The following is a 20,713-nucleotide window of genomic DNA, read 5'->3' on the forward strand; positions in this document are numbered from 1 at the left end:
TGGAGATTCTCCGGCCCGAGCCTGCAGCCTTTGTTCCTTTTTGACCTTTCCGATTGGATAACATTGAGCGCCCGAAGGCTCAAGAGCACCCTGCACCCAGCTGCCCGAGTGCTGCTGGCTAGGCCATCCTGGTCCTATCCTATTTCCCCCCTTGCCCTGAGCAAGTGACCAGGAGCCCAGCTCCCACAGCCGTGTGGCCTGCTAGCTAGCAGCCACCAACCGAAGGCCCCCTTTCCCTCATTGGATATCATTGGGCCTAACTACCTCTGCACCCGGCCACCCCTGTGCTGCTGAACCAACTGTACTTACCTGACCCTGGGGAACCCCTAAATCTATAACCAGAACCTTAACTTCACGAGCCAAGTACTCACCTGGAAACCGGAACTCACTTAACTGCCATTGAATAACATTGACCAATTATGACTCTAAAAATTTCTAAGTGTGAAGTTTTGGAAACTGAAAATATTCATATAAAATCAGCCGAATTCCGAAGTACTCACCTGTGAGCAGGGGAGAAGCCAGTACTGTACCTTGCAGCCCAGTACTGAACCACAAAAGTAATCCTTACTGGGTTTACTAGTAATCTGTATTTTCTCTATAGGAACCCATTGTCTGCTTTTCTATGACATTTCTTCTAAGTGTTGATATTAATGTTCTCTAAAGGAGATTCAAGAGATGAAACATTAATGTCGCAGTCTGGGTTTTCCATTGAAGTTATGGCACTAACTTGAATTGACCTTCTGCTTCTACAGACTATGAAAATGTCAGATTTTATGACAAATTGCACACCTTTTTCCTAAAGCAAGACAAACAGGACTGTTTCCAAGGTGTGTTCTTGAACCACATCTGTAGCAGGAAGTAATTGTGTTCTTTTGAAATTGTTTAACACGTTTATTTTTTGAGTAAACTGCATTAATATACATGTCATTTTGTCCTGACAAAATACTTTCCTCCGAAATACACTTTGAAGAAACAATTGATCTTTCTATGCTTTTAGCCTTGTCCATCACTTCTGAGAGAGAGGGATCACGGCAGCTTAAGATTCTTTCTTGTATTTTTGGGTGAAAACATTTGTAAAAAAATTGATCTCTTAATACTGTATCAAGGTAAGATCCAAAGTTGCAATCTGCAGCTAGATTCCTGAGTGCAGAAATACATTCCTCCACTGTTTCATTTGGTTCCTGTTTTCTTTTGATTAAATTGTATTGTTCTAACATAACACTAGGTTGTTCCAGGAACTTCTTATTCTTTGCACTGCGTCAGTAAAAACCTTACACCCATCACCATTCCCGGGTGGAGGGATGGCAGCTGGCAGATTATCGAAAATCTGTCGACCTGCACTCCCTAAATGGCTGTATAATACAGCTAATTTTCTTTTTGCTGATATTCATCTCCGTCAAATGCTATTAGATAACTCTCTCAAATCTTCTAAACCATATTTTGCATGACTCTTTTGGTTTCCCAGGCACAGGAAGAAAATGATTAAGGTTAACAATCTGTTGATTTGTAGCCATTTTACTTTTTATTAGTATGAAGTATTTATTACTTGAAGTAATGTAAGGTATACATTATTATTATATTTAATAATAAGTATACTTGTATAAATGTACCTTACTTACTCCGCTCAAAATGGCGTTAATTCGCTTTCATTTCTTCTTTCTTCTTATTTTGTGTTAAAACGCTGTATTTTTTGTTATTAAATACACATCAACGGGTGTATTGTCATAGAGATCCTTCTTTCAGCGTTGCGTCTCCTTTCAAGACGATAGTGCACTGTTTCCATGGAAACGCTGTCTCTCGGTGAAACAAAATGGCCCCCAACAACGTGCGTGATGACGTGTTTCCTTGTTTCCGATCCTTCGCTAGACTGTTGCTATGACTATAGTGCTACTGTCAAGTGTGACGTAACATCAGCCAATTGCTGCGCTGGATTCCTTGGAAAAACAAGAAAAACATCCAAAATTTACCTCTGAGACATCGCGCAAGCCACTTTCACAGTATTTTCTTGCACCAAAAGTTACTCCTTTTGAGGTATTCTTGCAGTTATCTTTTCGTTGTTTCTGTACAATATTTGTGAAGTGCTATTTCTCTCCCTCGTCGCCAAAATGTGAAGTACCTTTCTTTAAGTTGGATAAAGAAATGAAGTCGAAGTAGGAAGTGTATATTGAAGAAAAGTTGATTTATTCTTGTGGTCACCAGCAATCACTGGAGCACAGCTTCCGCAGAGTATCCAACTGCTGATTGGCACATTCATCAGTTGGAGACTCTGGGTGAACAGACGGCACGAGCAATGCACCTTTTGAACGAATACATTCTGGCATAGTGCGCGCCGTGGAACAGGACCTTGATTTTGTTCTCACAGAAGTGCAAATTACAGCCCCCACCTCTGACACTGTCTGGTAACCATTGACTGTCCCAGGACCAGCAAAAAGTCTCTTGAGAGAACAATGAGATACATAGGTGAAACCCAAACACATTGTGGCAGTGACATTGTACAGAGTATGCTACATCTTGTTGTAGATAAAAGATTCAGTGAGAGTGAAGCCAGTGTGCTGAGGAGGCTGAGTAACGCTTACTGTATTTCTCTCTAATCCACAGGTGTAATAATGTGAAGGCTCAGAAACCTTTAGAAGATGTGGTTGTGGAGCGGACTCTGAAGAGTACTGGAGAACATTCCTCCTTGCAGGATAAACTCTTGGAGTTAAAAGGTAAACGGACATCAGATTGTGAGACAGACATCAGATAAGTGACAGTTGTTCATGATGGAGAAATCTGTGCTAAACAACACTTCTGGATCCGACGAAGACTCCACACACACGCAAGTGTGAGGGGAAGTGCTGTCCTTGTTCTGTGTTGGTGGGTAGGAGGGTATTGTTAATACATCTGTGATTGTGTTCATAAGTGGTGCAGAGCGAAAGCGGAGAAAGTTGTGAGAAAGAGCAAAGAAGAAATGGGAGAGCAGTGGCGCCAGTCAGTGGTGGCACTGAAAGAAAATGGGAGAGCAGTGGCGCCAGTCAGTGGTGGCACTGAAAGAAAATGGGAGAGCAGTGGCGCCAGTCAGTGGTGGCACTGAAAGAAAATGGGAGAGCAGTGGCGCCAGTCAGTGGTGGCACTGAAAGAAAATGGGAGAGCAGTGGCGCCAGTCAGTGGTGGCAGTGAAAGTATGATTGGAAAAGCAGCATTGTGAGGCTGCACTGCTTGTAATGAGAAGGAGACCCATGAGAGGTCACTACATTTGAAATGAAGATCTGCCATGTTCTGGGCTCTGTGTAGGCTGCAGGGACGTCAACAAATGTGTTCTCCTGGATGTATCTGGGGAATTCTATAGATCGAAAGACTATTGCTGAGGTTTCTTTGAGAGAATTCTGCATAGCTTTCGTTGGAAAAGACATCTATTGAATGTGGTCAGCTAGATGGGTCCACGACACCTGGGAATATTGACTGCACTTTCAAATTAATGTAGGCCAGTAGAGAGATCCAACAAGGAAATGTTCCTTACGTGGAATCATAAATATTTTAAGAGGTTTGCCAATATATGGGATTTACCACATAACATATTTATTTAAAAAAAAGACAGATTCAGGTATAAAAATACATTCCACTCTATATCTGAAATCTACATTGTGAAAACTAATTTAGTTTTTTCATTTTGAAAATTGCCAAGCAAGATTTGAAAATTTAGAAATGCAAAACGTGTTGCCTGAAGATAACTTTACAGACAGACTCGTTTTAAAGGCAAAGGAGGACTTGTGGGCAATTGGCCACCAACAAGAGTATGCAATACAGAGCTCTTATATCATCCCGAGGCCCGGACCTACCTTGGCCTCTCAAAGAGCAACTCCTAAATCCACATGACAGAATGTAGATTCTACTGAAGAACCTCATGTGGAAGCAAAACATCCTACACGCAACAGAATATTCTGACCTGTAAAGTCACAGAAGAAACAAGATGGTGGCTACGCGGTAAATCTGTTTCAGGGAGCAAGTGATTTGAGAAGAAGAAAGACACAAATGAGAGAAGAGTGCACCTTGTTCGGGCACCGGTGCCATTGCCGCTACCAGTAGGAATGCGGAGGTAAGAAGTGCTGGAAAGATGGGGACAGGCAGACCATACTGGAGAAACGTTGAAAAGTAGCTGAACACAGTGTAAGATCTCATCCATGCCACGCGAGGCGTAAATTAGTAACAAACCTTTGCTATGCAAATAGGTCTCGCTTTTTTGAGTTTGAGGTATTGGCATTGTAAATCATAATGCATTTTATTTAGGTCTTAAAAATTAGAATAAAAATAAAATTGCATTATCATTTGCAATGTCAATAGCTCAAACTCACGTAAATGTGAGACCTTTTGCATTGCAAATGCTTATTTTGTAGAGCTGATGCCCAGACTCGAACACAGGCTCCCCTGGATCAAAGTCGGAAGCTCTGCTTGGTACGCCACATCACAAACTTGTTTTGTACTGGATCCAAGTGCGAACTGTTTGAGTAGTTTCCCGGCCAATGAAAGGCGCTCTGCAACCTGCCGTGATCACACGTGTTGTATCCGCCTCAGGCTGCAATTTTTAAGAGGACCCTTAGGATCAGCTCTCTGCAATTTGAGCCTGTACACCCAATCTTCACTGGCCCTCTGATTTCAATAGACTGGAGTTTATAAGAAGCAATAGTGTGTGTCCTCTGACCCACTGACGTTATGGTTCTCTGACGCAGCAGCCTGGGCCAGCATAAGTCATGGTTGAATTGCATGGGCAGAGCTGAGTCCGAATAATAACTGTTATTATACACTGGAAGTGCCAAGTTGGAAGGGGGTTGGGTGCCCTGGCAGAGCTGCGCCAGAGGTAGGGTGTACTCATAGTGCTGAGGTGGGATTATGGCTGATGTGCATATGTAGAGTCAGTGGTCGAAGTGGGAAATAAAATGTAGGGGAACAGTGGGTGGAGAATCAGGGGGCAGGAATAACCGAAGATTGAATCAGTGGGCGGAGTCAGGGGTGTGGCTAAAAATAGCAAAATATACCAATTTTTAGTACGTTTAGCATTTCACTGACCAGTTACAGCTTATAACGTTATTTAATTAAAACAATGGATAAACATGTTTATTTGAGGTTTAATTCAGGAAAAAGCAAACACTTTTAGGGAATACAGGTTTATGTAAAGCGTGTGAAATATAACTAGGAACAATATGTTACCTTAACCCTTTAATTGCTGCCGTCGGCAAACGGCCGTCGCGGCCCTGCCCACTCATCCGAACGCTCGCACCGTGGCAGAATTGCTGCCGCGGTTAAGGTGTTAATGCTTTTACTCTCATTGCTCAGAAATCCATGATTATTTTTTGTGTCAAACATTGAGGTCATGGATACAGGGCTCCTCATGTACACCTGTGTTAAGCAGGGCTCAGAAGAGAAAGGGACTCTTCAGGAGAATCTAGACTCACGGAAACCTACAAAGGCTCCTTCATATTCATGTCAGCCAGCTAGCTGCTCAACCATAATATAGCAAAAAGAACAACTGGTGGACAGAATGCAGAACAATATCATACATTCACCCCATTACAGAGATCTGGGCTTAAATCCATCGTTTTTTGCCTCACCATGCCATTCCACTTTGGATCCAGCCATGTGCAAATCAGTCTTGATCCTGCGCCCAATGTGAACAGTCCAGCCCAAACTGCCAGGCCATATGTATTCAAGTGTCCTTTCATTCGGGAAGTGAACACAAAGCAGTACCCACTGAACTACGCACATAAAATATTGTGTATTTGCATGGTACACGTTCTTTGCAGCAGGTATATTACCCCTCTGCTCTACCTTAGATGAGTAAAACAGCCACTCAGTGGCAGCTGGTGGAATCTGAAAGTGGAGGGGGCGTAAAACTAGTCAACACATGTTTTTATGCTAGCGACCGTAGGAAGTGTACTCAAAATTTTCTAGGGGTTTGGATCCTCCTCACCCTGAGAAAAGTTCTTTAAAAACTTGGTGTTAAATAGTACATTTACCACCACTAATTTCTAAAATAAATGTATCAAAACAAAGTTCTTATTGGCCTCTTATTGCTGTCAACGCCACATGCTGCTGTGTCGCGCACTGAAGTGGATGAGGGAGGAGGCGGGAGGGGTTAAGGGGGGAAAAAAGATATGCGATATATGTGAAGTCTAGTTACCTATCCCCCGCCTGCTTCCCCTCCCTAGTACTGACCATCGACCTGTATATCAACACATCAATAGAATCAAAATACCATAGGCAGAGCACATACAGGGAGCTGTCATAAAAAGTACAATAAAACGAAATATAACGAGAGAAAATCACTATTTGACCGGAACAACGTCACAAGGAAAGATGTGTACTGAGGGGCGCTCGTCTCCATGGGTGGATGTGGTGTCCCTACAGCCCTGCCCTACTATTCACTAGATTCATCTGGCCTAGATAAAAGCAATTTCTATTAGAATTTTAAAGAAAATAAATTATGTTTCTATATTTGGGTTCTTTTTGAGGGGGGGGGGATGCCAGACTCCTTTCCTTGCTGTGTAAGTGAGCATAAAAATGACATCTCCCGGAATTGGTGGCTGACAGAATAAATAATTTCTGCATTTGGAGTGCAGAGACCGCGTTTCACGTTCCATCCTGTCAGCTTGCCTTAGTCAAAAAATATTAACTCTTTTGGTACCAGTCTCGGAATTTTCAGACGCCAGGGTAGAATTGTGGTGGCAGTGATGGTTTGTAGTTTTCTGCGTTTGGTGATGAATGGTCGTTGGTTGTTGTAAGTCAAGGCGTTCGGGTGACTAATTGAACAGGTATAGGTCGTCGTTCGCTATGTTATTACGGACTCTGGTTTGCTATAAATGCAGAATCACATCATGCGGCAGGGTTAGCTAACAAAATGTCACGTGGCAAAAAACTAATTATGCGGTATCATGATATAAAAAAAGTACATTTAAACTTACAGTTCCAAACTGTTCCGGGGACTCCACGACTCCCGCCGTCCTGTTTTTCAAATCCTGAAGCAGACAGTGCACGTCATCAGACAGGAAGGCTGCAGGCAGCCTCCCTCCCCTCCACCGCAGTGCAGCGCTGTGATTGGTGCGGCCGGCTGCCCCACCCGCGTCATTTTCTCTCTGTATGCTGCTTGCTGCAGCATACAGAGAGAACAGGGAGAGTGGTGGGTGGTGTTTCTCGAGGGCAGGGGGGAGTGGCTTGCCCACTGTTCTTCATACTGACTGCTTGGGCGGCCTCAGGCTGCCCAAGCAGTCAGTATGAAGAACAGTGGGCAAGCCACTCCCCTCTGCCCTCGAGTAACACCGCCTACCCGAAACCAGGAACTACAGCTTTCTCGCCGTGTGAGAAGGCAGAAAGAAATGGTAGTTATTATGGTAATAACTACCATTTGTTTCTGCCTTCTCCCATGGCGAGAAAGCAGGAGGGCGGCGCCCAAACGCCCCCATGGAGGAGCCGCCACTGCAGCCACTAGACAAAACATGCTCCCATCTCTCTCCAGCAGGTACATTATGTGGAGAAGTGTGGCTCAATGGTTAGAGCGGCAGACCCTGATGCAGAGGTCTAGCCCGGGACCAGGGTTCAATTCCCCGCCTCTGCGGGTCTTGGACTCAAAAATTCCACGGACCTGATAATTCTCGCCTCGGTGCCTATTCCAATCATGGAGTGCAACTCTGCAATAGCTTGCTTAATCTCCACAACGGCCCCCACAACGCTAAGGATGCCTGGTCTCCACCTTGGGGGTGCCCATGAGTGGACGCCTCACAGGGAAAGCCAGGATGGGTTCCACAGCGGTATTCGTACAAGCGCCTTGAGACCCTTGAGGGTGAGTAGTGCGCTATACAAGTATCAATTTACATTTACAATTTACATTTACATTGATCACCAAAGTTATCTTGGCACTTGTATTGTTGACCGCAACCTGCTGAATATACAAAGAACTTTGAAGTGTTATTAAAACTCCTGCACTTTTACAAAAACGGTCCCCCCAAAACTAAACTGGCCCCCTACCCTTCCAGTCGCCCTGGGAAACGCCTGCTCCTGCCTTTTCACTGCTCCTGTCCAGTCAGTTCTCCTGCTCGATCAACACTCCTGCTTCGTCAATTCCCCTGCCCCCTCCCTTCTCCTGCCCCGTCACTTCTTCTGGCCCGTAACTTCTCCTGGCCCGTAACTTCTCCTGGCCCGTAACTTCTCCTGGCCCGTAACTTCTCCTGGCCCGTAACTTCTCCTGGCCCGTAACTTCTCCTGGCCCGTCACTGCTCCTGCCCCGTTCACTGCTCCTGCCCCGTTCACTGCTCCTGCCCCGTTCACTGCTCCTGCCCCGTTCACTGCTCCTGCCCCGTTCACTGCTCCTGCCCCGTTCACTGCTCCTGCCCCGTTCACTGCTCCTGCCCCGTTCACTGCTCCTGCCCCGTTCACCGCTCCTGCCCCGTTCACCTCTCCTGCCCCGTTCACCTCTCCTGCCCCGTTCACCTCTCCTGCCCCGTTCACCTCTCCTTCCCCGGCGCCTCTCCTTCCCCGGCGCCTCTCCTGCCCTGTCACTTCTGCTGCCCTGTCACTTCTGCTGCCCCGTTCACTGCTCCTGCCCCGTTCACTGCTCCTGCCCCGTTCACTGCTCCTACCCCGTTCACTGCTCCTGCCCCGTTCACTGCTCCTGACCGTTCACCGCTCCTGCCCAGTTACCACTCCTGCCCCATTACTTCTACTGCTTCGTCACTTCTCCTGCCCCGTCACCTCTCCTGTCCTCGCATCACCTGCCTGTCATGTCACCTGCCCGTCACTTCTTGTGCCCAGTCACCTCTCCTGTTGCCTCTCCTTCCCTTTCACTTCTCCTGCCCCATCACTTCTCCTGTCCCGTCACTTCTCCTGTCCCGTCACTTCTCCTGTCCCGTCACTTCTCCTGTCCCGTCACTTCTCCTGTCCCGTCATTGCTCCTGCCCCGTTCACTGCTCCTGCCCCGTTCACTGCTCCTGCCCCGTTCACTGCTCCTGCCCCGTCACCTCTTCTGCCCAGTCACCTCTCCTTTCCTGTTGCCTCTTGTGCCCCGTCACTGCTCCTCGCCCTTCACCTTTCCTGCCCCGTTCACTGCTCCTGCCCGTTCACTGCTCCTGCCCCGTTCACTGCTCCTGTTTGGTCAGCACTCCTGCCAGATCACCGCTCCAGCCCCATCACTTCTCTTGTCCCATCACTTCTCTTGTCCCATCACTTCTCTTGTCCCATCACTTCTCTTGTCCCATCACTGCTCTTGTCCCATCACTGCTCTTGTCCCATCACTGCTCTTGTCCCATCACTTCTCCTGCCCCGTTCACTGCTCTTATCCGTTTACTGCTCCTGCCGGTTACCGCTCCTACCCATTCCTAATCACCGCTCCTGCCCCTCCTGTCCCGTCATTGCTTCTGCCCCGTTCACTGCTTCTGCCCCGTTCACTGCTTCTGCCCCTTTCACTGCTTCTGCCCCATTCACTGCTTCTGCCCCGTTCACTGCTCCTGCCCCGTTCACTGCTCCTGCCCCGTTCACTGCTCCTGCCCCGTCACCTCTTCTGCCCAGTCACCTCTCCTTTCCTGTTGCCTCTTGTGCCCCGTCACTGCTCCTCGCCCTTCACCTTTCCTGCCCCGTTCACTGCTCCTGCCCGTTCACTGCTCCTGCCCCGTTCACTGCTCCTGTTTGGTCAGCACTCCTGCCAGATCACCGCTCCAGCCCCATTACTTCTCTTGTCCCATCACTTCTCTTGTCCCATCACTTCTTTTGTCCCATCACTTCTCTTGTCCCATCACTTCTCTTGTCCCATCACTTCTCTTGTCCCATCACTGCTCTTGTCCCATCACTGCTCTTGTCCCATCACTGCTCTTGTCCCATCACTGCTCTTGTCCCATCACTTCTCCTGCCCCGTTCACTGCTCTTATCCGTTCACTGCCCCTATCCGTTTACTGCTCCTGCCGGTTACCGCTCCTACCCATTCCTAATCACCGCTCCTGCCCCTCCTGTCCCGTCATTGCTCCTGCCCCGTTCACTGCTCCTGCCCCGTTCACTGCTTCTGCCCCGTTCACTGCTTCTGCTCCGTTCACTGCTCCTGCCCCGTTCACTGCTCCTGCCCCGTCACCTCTTCTGCCCAGTCACCTCTCCTGTTGCCTCTCCTTCCCTTTCACTTCTCCTGCCCCATCACTTCTCCTGCCCCATCACTTCTCCTGCCCCATCACTTCTCCTGCCCCATCACTTCTCCTGTCCCTTCACTTCTCCTGTCCCGTCACTTCTCCTGTCCCGTCACTTCTCCTGTCCCGTCACTTCTCCTGTCCCGTCACTTCTCCTGTCCCGTCATTGCTCCTGCCCCGTTCACTGCTCCTGCCCCGTTCACTGCTCCTGCCCCGTTCACTGCTCCTGCCCCGTCACCTCTTCTGCCCAGTCACCTCTCCTTTCCTGTTGCCTCTTGTGCCCCGTCACTGCTCCTCGCCCTTCACCTTTCCTGCCCCGTTCACTGCTCCTGCCCGTTCACTGCTCCTGCCCCGTTCACTGCTCCTGTTTGGTCAGCACTCCTGCCAGATCACCGCTCCAGCCCCATCACTTCTCTTGTCCCATCACTTCTCTTGTCCCATCACTTCTCTTGTCCCATCACTTCTCTTGTCCCATCACTTCTCTTGTCCCATCACTGCTCTTGTCCCATCACTGCTCTTGTCCCATCACTGCTCTTGTCCCATCACTGCTCTTGTCCCATCACTGCTCTTGTCCCATCACTGCTCTTGTCCCATCACTTCTCCTGCCCCGTTCACTGCTCTTATCCGTTTACTGCTCCTGCCGGTTACCGCTCCTACCCATTCCTAATCACCGCTCCTGCCCCTCCTGTCCCGTCATTGCTCCTGCCCCGTTCACTGCTTCTGCCCCGTTCACTGCTTCTGCCCCGTTCACTGCTTCTGCCCCGTTCACTGCTTCTGCCCCGTTCACTGCTTCTGCCCCGTTCACTGCTTCTGCCCCGTTCACTGCTCCTGCCCCGTTCACTGCTCCTGCCCCGTCACCTCTTCTGCCCAGTCACCTCTCCTTTCCTGTTGCCTCTTGTGCCCCGTCACTGCTCCTCGCCCTTCACCTTTCCTGCCCCGTTCACTGCTCCTGCCCGTTCACTGCTCCTGCCCCGTTCACTGCTCCTGTTTGGTCAGCACTCCTGCCAGATCACCGCTCCAGCCCCATCACTTCTCTTGTCCCATCACTTCTCTTGTCCCATCACTTCTCTTGTCCCATCACTTCTCTTGTCCCATCACTTCTCTTGTCCCATCACTTCTTTTGTCCCATCACTTCTCTTGTCCCATCACTTCTCTTGTCCCATCACTTCACTTGTCCCATCACTGCTCTTGTCCCATCACTGCTCTTGTCCCATCACTGCTCTTGTCCCATCACTGCTCTTGTCCCATCACTTCTCCTGCCCCGTTCACTGCTCTTATCCGTTTACTGCTCCTGCCGGTTACCGCTCCTACCCATTCCTAATCACCGCTCCTGCCCCTCCTGTCCCGTCATTGCTCCTGCCCCGTTCACTGCTCCTGCCCCGTTCACTGCTCCTGCCCCGTTCACTGCTTCTGCCCCGTTCACTGCTTCTGCTCCGTTCACTGCTCCTGCCCCGTTCACTGCTCCTGCCCCGTCACCTCTTCTGCCCAGTCACCTCTCCTTTCCTGTTGCCTCTTGTTCCCCGTCATTGTTCCTCGCCCTTCACCTTTCCTGCCCCGTTCACTGCTCCTGCCCGTTCACTGCTCCTGCCCCGTTCACTGCTCCTGCCCCGTTCACTGCTCCTGCCCCGTTCACTGCTCCTGCCCCGTTCACTGCTCCTGCCCCGTTCACTGCTCCTGCCCCGTTCACTGCCCCTGCCCCGTTCACTGCTCCTGCCCCGTTCACTGCTCCTGCCCCGTTCACTGCTCCTGCCCCGTTCACTGCTCCTGCCCCGTTCACTGCTCCTGCCCCGTTCACTGCTCCTGCCCCGTTCACTGCTCCTGCCCCGTCACCTCTCCTGCCCCGTCACCTCTCCTGCCCCATCGCCTCTCCTGCCCCGGCGCCTCTCCTTCCCCGGCGCCTCTCCTTCCCCGGCGCCTCTCCTTCCCCGGCGCCTCTCCTTCCCCGGCGCCTCTCCTTCCCCGGCGCCTCTCCTGCCCTGTCACTTCTCCTGCCCCGTCCACTGCTCCTGCCCCGTCCACTGCTCCTGCCCCGTCCACTGCTCCTGCCCCGTCCACTGCTCCTGCCCCGTTCACTGCTCCTGCCCCGTTCACTGCTCCTGCCCCGTTCACTGCTCCTGCCCCGTTCACTGCTCCTGCCCCGTTCACTGCTCCTGCCCCGTTCACTGCTCCTGCCCCGTTCACTGCTCCTGCCCCGTTCACTGCTCCTGCCCCGTTCACTGCTCCTGCCCCGTTCACCGCTCCTGCCCAGTTACCACTCCTGCCCCATTACTTCTACTGCTTCGTCACTTCTCCTGCCCCGTCACCTCTCCTGTCCTCGCATCACCTGCCCGTCACTTCTTGTGCCCAGTCACCTCTCCTGTTGCCTCTCCTTCCCTTTCACTGCTCCTGCCCCGTTACCTCTCCTGCCCCGTTACCTCTCCTGCCCCGTTACCTCTCCTGCCCCGTTACCTCTCCTGCCCCGTTACCTCTCCTGCCCCGTTACCTCTCCTGCCCCGTTACCTCTCCTGCCCCGTTACCTCTCCTGCCCCGTTACCTCTCCTGCCCCGTTACCTCTCCTGCCCCGTTACCTCACCTGCCAGTCATGTCACCTGCCAGTCATGTCACCTGCCCGTCATGTCACCTGCCCGGTCACTTCTCCTGCCCGGTCACTTCTCCTGCCCGGTCACTTCTCCTGCCCGGTCACTTCTCCTGCCCCGTTCACCTCTCCTGCCCCGTTCACCTCTCCTGCCCCGTTCACCGCTCATGCCCCGTTCACCGCTCATGCCCCGTTCACCGCTCATGCCCCGTTCACTGCTCCTGCCCAGTTACCGCTGTTGCTCATGCCTAATCACCCTTCCTGCCCCGTTACCTCTCCTGCCCCGTTACCTCTCCTACCCCGTTACCTCTCCTGCCCCGTTACCTCTCCTGCCCGTCATGTCACCTGCCCGTCATGTCACCTGCCAGTCATGTCACCTGCCCGTCATGTCACCTGCCCGTCATGTCACCTGCCCGTCATGTCACCTGCCCGTCATGTCACCTGCCCGGTCACTTCTCCAGCCCGTCACTTCTCCTACCGGGTCACTTCTCCTGCCCCGTCACTTCTCCTGCCCGGTCACTTCTCCTGCCCGGTCACCTCTTCTGCCCCGTCACCTCTCCTGCCCGGTCACCTCTCCTGCCCGGTCACCTCTCCTGCCCGGTCACCTCTCCTGCCCGGTCACCTCTCCTGCCCGGTCACCTCTCCTGTCCGGTCACCTCTCCTGTCCCGTCACTTCTCCTGTCCCGTCACTTCTCCTGTCCCGTCACTTCTCCTGTCCCGTCACTTCTCCTGTCCCGTCACTTCTCCTGTCCCGTCACTTCTCCTGTCCCGTCACTTCTCCTGTCCCGTCACTTCTCCTGTCCCGTCACTTCTCCTGTCCCGTCACTTCTCCTGTCCCGTCACTTCTCCCGTCCCGTCACTTCTCCCGTCCCGTCACTTCTCCCGTCCCGTCACTTCTCCCGGCCCGTCACTTCTCCCGGCCCGTCACTTCTCCCGGCCCGTCACTTCTCCCGGCCCGTCACTTCTCCTGGCCCGTCACTTCTCCTGGCCCGTCACTTCTCCTGGCCCGTCACTTCTCCTGGCCCGTCACTTCTCCTGGCCCGTCACTTCTCCTGGCCCGTCACTTTTCCTGTGGTTGCTCCTGCCCCGTTCACTGCTCCTGCCCCGTTCACTGCTCCTGCCCCGTTCACTGCTCCTGCCCCGTTCACTGCTCCTGCCCCGTTCACTGCTCATGCCCCGTTCACTGCTCAGGCCCCGTTCACTGCTCATGCCCCGTTCACTGCTCCTGCCCAGTTACCGCTGTTGCTCATGCCTAATCACCCTTCCTGCCCCGTTACCTCTCCTGCCCCGTTACCTCTCCTGCCCCGTTACCTCTCCTGCCCCGTTACCTCTCCTGCCCCGTTACCTCTCCTGCCCCGTTACCTCTCCTGCCCCGTTACCTCTCCTGCCCCGTTACCTCTCCTGCCCCGTTACCTCTCCTGCCCCGTTACCTCTCCCGCCCGGTTACCTCACCTGCCCGTCATGTCACCTGCCCGTCATGTCACTGCCCGGTCACTTCTCCAGCCCATCACTTCTCCTGCCTGGTCACTTCTCCTGCCCGGTCACTTCTCCTGCCCCGTTCACTTCTCCTGCCCCGTTCACCTCTCCTGCCCCGTTCACCTCTCCTGCCCCGTTCACCTCTCCTGCCCCGTTCACCGCTCATGCCCCGTTCACCGCTCATGCCCCGTTCACTGCTCCTGCCCAGTTACCGCTGTTGCTCATGCCTAATCACCCTTCCTGCCCCGTTACCTCTCCTGCCCCGTTACCTCTCCTGCCCCGTTACCTCTCCTGCCCCGTTACCTCTCCTGCCCCGTTACCTCTCCTGCCCCGTTACCACTCCTGCCCCGTTACCTCTCCTGCCCCGTTACCTCTCCTGCCCCGTTACCTCTCCTGCCCGTCATGTCACCTGCCAGTCATGTCACCTGCCCGTCATGTCACCTGCCCGGTCACTTCTCCAGCCCGTCACTTCTCCTGCCCGGTCACTTCTCCTGCCCGGTCACTTCTCCTGCCCGGTCACCTCTCCTGCCCGGTCACCTCTCCTGCCCGGTCACCTCTCCTGCCCGGTCACCTCTCCTGCCCGGTCACCTCTCCTGCCCGGTCACCTCTCCTGGCCCGTCACTTCTCCTGGCCCGTCACTTCTCCTGGCCCGTCACTTCTCCTGGCCCGTCACTTCTCCTGGCCCGTCACTTCTCCTGGCCCGTCACTTCTCCTGGCCCGTCACTTCTCCTGGCCCGTCACTTCTCCTGGCCCGTCACTTCTCCTGGCCCGTCACTTCTCCTGGCCCGTCACTTTTCCTGTGGTTGCTTCTGCCCCGTTCACTGCTCCTACCCCGTTCACTGTTCCTGCCCCGTTCACTGCTCCTGCCCCGTTCACTGCTCCTGCCCCGTTCACTGCTCCTGCCCCGTTTACTGCTCTTGCCCCGTTCACTGCTCTTGCCCCGTTCACTGCTCCTGCCCCGTTCACTGCTCTTGCCCCGTTCACTGCTCTTGCCCCGTTCACTGCTCCTGCCCCGTTCACTGCTTCTGCCCCGTTCACTGCTTCTGCTCCGTTCACTGCTCCTGCCCCGTTCACTGCTCCTGCCCCGTCACCTCTTCTGCCCAGTCACCTCTCCTGTTGCCTCTCCTTCCCTTTCACTTCTCCTGCCCCATCACTTCTCCTGCCCCATCACTTCTCCTGCCCCGTCACTTCTCCTGCCCCGTCACTTCTCCTGCCCCGTCACTTCTCCTGTCCCGTCACTTCTCCTGTCCCGTCACTTCTCCTGTCCCGTCACTTCTCCTGTCCCGTCACTTCTCCTGTCCCGTCACTTCTCCTGTCCCGTCATTCCTCCTGCCCCGTTCACTGCTCCTGCCCCGTTCACTGCTCCTGCCCCGTTCACTGCTCCTGCCCCGTTCACTGCTCCTGCCCCGTCACCTCTTCTGCCCAGTCACCTCTCCTTTCCTGTTGCCTCTTGTGCCCCGTCACTGCTCCTCGCCCTTCACCTTTCCTGCCCCGTTCACTGCTCCTGCCCGTTCACTGCTCCTGCCCCGTTCACTGCTCCTGTTTGGTCAGCACTCCTGCCAGATCACCGCTCCAGCCCCATCACTTCTCTTGTCCCATCACTTCTCTTGTCCCATCACTTCTCTTGTCCCATCACTTCTCTTGTCCCATCACTGCTCTTGTCCCATCACTGCTCTTGTCCCATCACTGCTCTTGTCCCATCACTGCTCTTGTCCCATCACTGCTCTTGTCCCATCACTGCTCATGTCCCATCACTGCTCTTGTCCCATCACTTCTCCTGCCCCGTTCACTGCTCTTATCCGTTTACTGCTCCTGCCGGTTACCGCTCCTACCCATTCCTAATCACCGCTCCTGCCCCTCCTGTCCCGTCATTGCTCCTGCCCCGTTCACTGCTTCTGCCCCGTTCACTGCTTCTGCCCCGTTCACTGCTTCTGCCCCGTTCACTGCTTCTGCCCCGTTCACTGCTTCTGCCCCGTTCACTGCTTCTGCCCCGTTCACTGCTTCTGCCCCGTTCACTGCTCCTGCCCCGTTCACTGCTCCTGCCCCGTCACCTCTTCTGCCCAGTCACCTCTCCTTTCCTGTTGCCTCTTGTGCCCCGTCACTGCTCCTCGCCCTTCACCTTTCCTGCCCCGTTAACTGCTCCTGCCCGTTCACTGCTCCTGCCCCGTTCACTGCTCCTGTTTGGTCAGCACTCCTGCCAGATCACCGCTCCAGCCCCATCACTTCTCTTGTCCCATCACTTCTCTTGTCCCATCACTTCTCTTGTCCCATCACTTCTCTTGTCCCATCACTTCTTTTGTCCCATCACTTCTCTTGTCCCATCACTTCTCTTGTCCCATCACTTCTCTTGTCCCATCACTTCTCTTGTCCCATCACTTCTCTTGTCCCATCACTGCTCTTGTCCCATCACTGCTCTTGTCCCATCACTGCTCTTGTCCCATCACTTCTCCTGCCCCGTTCACTGCTCTTATCCGTTCACTGCCCCTATCCGTTTACTGCTCCTGCCGGTTACCGCTCCTACCCATTCCTAATCACCGCTCCTGCCCCTCCTGTCCCGTCATTGCTCCTGCCCCGTTCACTGCTCCTGCCCCGTTCACTGCTTCTGCCCCGTTCACTGCTTCTGCTCCGTTCACTGCTCCTGCCCCGTTCACTGCTCCTGCCCTGTCACCTCTTCTGCCCAGTCACCTCTCCTTTCCTGTTGCCTCTTGTTCCCCGTCACTGTTCCTCGCCCTTCACCTTTCCTGCCCCGTTCACTGCTCCTGCCCGTTCACTGCTCCTGCCCCGTTCACTGCTCCTGCCCCGTTAACTGCTCCTGCCCCGTTCACTGCTCCTGCCCCGTTCACTGCTCCTGCCCCGTTCACTGCTCCTGCCCCGTTCACTGCTCCTGCCCCGTTCACTGCCCCTGCCCCGTTCACTGCTCCTGCCCCGTTCACTGCTCCTGCCCCGTTCACTGCTCCTGCCCCGTTCACTGCTCCTGCCCCGTTCACTGCTCCTGCCCCGTCACCTCTCCTGCCCCGTCACCTCTCCTGCCCCGTCACCTCTCCTGCCCCGTCACCTCTCCTGCCCCATCGCCTCTCCTGCCCCGGCGCCTCTCCTTCCCCGGCGCCTCTCCTTCCCCGGCGCCTCTCCTTCCCCGGCGCCTCTCCTTCCCCGGCGCCTCTCCTTCCCCGGCGCCTCTCCTGCCCTGTCACTTCTCCTGCCCTGTCCACTGCTCCTGCCCCGTCCACTGCTCCTGCCCCGTCCACTGCTCCTGCCCCGTCCACTGCTCCTGCCCCGTTCACTGCTCCTGCCCCGTTCACTGCTCCTGCCCCGTTCACTGCTCCTGCCCCGTTCACTGCTCCTGCCCCGTTCACTGCTCCTGCCCCGTTCACTGCTCCTGCCCCGTTCACTGCTCCTGCCCCGTTCACTGCTCCTGCCCCGTTCACTGCTCCTGCCCCGTTCACCGCTCCTGCCCAGTTACCACTCCTGCCCCATTACTTCTACTGCTTCGTCACTTCTCCTGCCCCGTCACTTCTCCTGCCCCGTCACCTCTCCTGTCCTCGCATCACCTGCCCGTCACTTCTTGTGCCCAGTCACCTCTCCTGTTGCCTCTCCTTCCCTTTCACTGCTCCTGCCCAGTTACCGCTGTTGCTCATGCCTAATCACCCTTCCTGCCCCGTTACCTCTCCTGCCCCGTTACCTCTCCTGCCCCGTTACCTCCCCTGCCCCGTTACCTCTCCTGCCCCGTTACCTCTCCTGCCCCGTTACCTCACCTGCCAGTCATGTCACCTGCCAGTCATGTCACCTGCCCGTCATGTCACCTGCCCGGTCACTTCTCCAGCCCGTCACTTCTCCTGCCCGGTCACTTCTCCTGCCCGGTCACTTCTCCTGCCCGGTCACTTCTCCTGCCCGGTCACTTCTCCTGCCCCGTTCACCTCTCCTGCCCCGTTCACCTCTCCTGCCCCGTTCACCTCTCCTGCCCCGTTCACCGCTCATGCCCCGTTCACCGCTCATGCCCCGTTCACTGCTCCTGCCATGTTACCGCTGTTGCTCATGCCTAATCACCCTTCCTGCCCCGTTACCTCTCCTGCCCCGTTACCTCTCCTACCCCGTTACCTCTCCTGCCCCGTTACCTCTCCTGCCCGTCATGTCACCTGCCAGTCATGTCACCTGCCAGTCATGTCACCTGCCAGTCATGTCACCTGCCAGTCATGTCACCTGCCCGTCATGTCACCTGCCCGTCATGTCACCTGCCCGTCATGTCACCTGCCCGGTCACTTCTCCAGCCCGTCACTTCTCCTACCGGGTCACTTCTCCTGCCCCGTCACTTCTCCTGCCCGGTCACTTCTCCTGCCCGGTCACCTCTTCTGCCCCGTCACCTCTCCTGCCCCGTCACCTCTCCTGCCCGGTCACCTCTCCTGCCCGGTCACCTCTCCTGCCCGGTCACCTCTCCTGCCCGGTCACCTCTCCTGCCCGGTCAACTCTCCTGCCCGGTCACCTCTCCTGTCCCGTCACCTCTCCTGTCCCGTCACCTCTCCTGTCCGGTCACCTCTCCTGTCCGGTCACCTCTCCTGTCCGGTCACCTCTCCTGTCCCGTCACTTCTCCTGTCCCGTCACTTCTCCTGTCCCGTCACTTCTCCTGTCCCGTCACTTCTCCTGTCCCGTCACTTCTCCTGTCCCGTCACTTCTCCTGTCCCGTCACTTCTCCTGTCCCGTCACTTCTCCCGTCCCGTCACTTCTCCCGTCCCGTCACTTCTCCCGTCCCGTCACTTCTCCCGGCCCGTCACTTCTCCCGGCCCGTCACTTCTCCCGGCCCGTCACTTCTCCTGGCCCGTCACTTCTCCTGGCCGTCACTTCTCCTGGCCCGTCACTTCTCCTGGCCCGTCACTTCTCCTGGCCCGTCACTTCTCCTGGCCCGTCACTTCTCCTGGCCCGTCACTTTTCCTGTGGTTGCTCCTGCCCCGTTCACTGCTCATGCCCCGTTCACTGCTCATGCCCCGTTCACTGCTCATGCCCAGTTACCGCTGTTGCTCATGCCTAATCACCCTTCCTGCCCCGTTACCTCTCCTGCCCCGTTACCTCTCCTGCCCCGTTACCTCTCCTGCCCCGTTACCTCTCCTGCCCCGTTACCTCTCCTGCCCCGTTACCTCTCCTGCCCCGTTACCTCTCCTGCCCCGTTACCTCTCCTGCCCTGTTACCTCTCCTGCCCCGTTACCTCTCCTGCCCCGTTACCTCTCCCGCCCCGTTACGTCACCTGCCCGTCATGTCACTGCCCGGTCACTTCTCCTGCCCGGTCACTTCTCCTGCCCGGTCACTTCTCCTGCCCCGTTCACCTCTCCTGCCCCGTTCACCTCTCCTGCCCCGTTCACCTCTCCTGCCCCGTTCACCTCTCCTGCCCCGTTCACCGCTCATGCCCCGTTCACCGCTCATGCCCCGTTCACTGCTCCTGCCCAGTTACCGCTGTTGCTCATGCCTAATCACCCTTCCTGCCCCGTTACCTCTCCTGCCCCGTTACCTCTCCTGCCCCGTTACCTCTCCTGCCCCGTTACCTCTCCTGCCCCGTTACCTCTCCTGCCCCGTTACCTCTCCTGCCCCGTTACCTCTCCTGCCCCGTTACCACTCCTGCCCCGTTACCACTCCTGCCCCGTTACCTCTCCTGCCCCGTTACCTCTCCTGCCCGGTCACCTCTCCTGCCCGGTCACCTCTCCTGCCCGGTCACCTCTCCTGCCCGGTCACCTCTCCTGCCCGGTCATCTCTCCTGCCCGGTCACCTCTCCTGCCCGGTCACCTCTCCTGCCCGGTCACCTCTCCTGCCCGGTCACCTCTCCTGCCCCGTCACTTCTCCTGCCCCGTCACTTCTCCTGGCCCGTCACTTCTCCTGGCCCGTCACTTCTCCTGGCCCGTCACTTCTCCTGGCCCGTCACTTCTCCTGGCCCGTCACTTCTCCTGGCCCGTCACTTTTCCTGTGGTTGCTTCTGCCCCGTTCACTGCTCCTACCCCGTTCACTGTTCCTGCCCCGTTCACTGCTCCTGCCCCGTTCACTGCTCCTGCCCCGTTCACTGCTCCTGCCCCGTTTACTGCTCTTGCCCCGTTCACTGCTCCTGCCCCGTTCACTGCTCTTGCCCCGTTCACTGCTCTTGCCCCGTTCACTGCTCTTGCCCCGTTCACTGCTCCTGCCCCGTTCACTGCTCCTGCCCCGTTCACTGCTCCTGCCCCGTTCACTGCTCCTGCCCCGTTCACTGCTCCTGCCCCGTTCACTGCTCCTGCCCCGTTAACTGCTCCTGCCCCGTTCACTGCTCCTGCCCCGTTCACTGCTCCTGCCCCGTTCACTGCTCCTGCCCCGTTCACTGCTCCTGCCCCGTTCACTGCTCCTGCCCCGTTCACTGCTCCTGCCCCGTTCACTGCTCTTGCCCCGTTCACTGCTCTTGCCCCGTTCACTGCTCTTGCCCCGTTCACTGCTCCTGCCCCGTTCACTGCTCCTGCCCCGTTCACTGCTCCTGCCCCGTTCACTGCTCTTGTCCCGTTCACTGCTCCTGCCCCGTTCACTGCTC

General features: G+C 55.2%; 1 protein-coding gene across 1 annotated transcript in view; it reads left to right on the forward strand.

The window, feature by feature from the left end:
* LOC147717722 (E3 ubiquitin-protein ligase TRIM39-like) overlaps positions 1 to 20,713 on the forward strand; it is a 254,681-nt gene that overhangs the window by 120,454 nt on the left and 113,514 nt on the right. Inside the window, exon 5 of the mRNA XM_086924504.1 lies at positions 2,599 to 2,708. Coding sequence (XP_086780630.1) covers positions 2,599 to 2,708 — 110 coding nt within the window. The remainder of the gene's footprint in view (positions 1 to 2,598; positions 2,709 to 20,713) is intronic.

The sequence above is a fragment of the Lissotriton vulgaris genome, chromosome 5, assembly GCF_964263255.1.
Source record: "Lissotriton vulgaris chromosome 5, aLisVul1.2, whole genome shotgun sequence".
In the NCBI taxonomy this organism is placed as follows: domain Eukaryota; kingdom Metazoa; phylum Chordata; class Amphibia; order Caudata; family Salamandridae; genus Lissotriton; species Lissotriton vulgaris.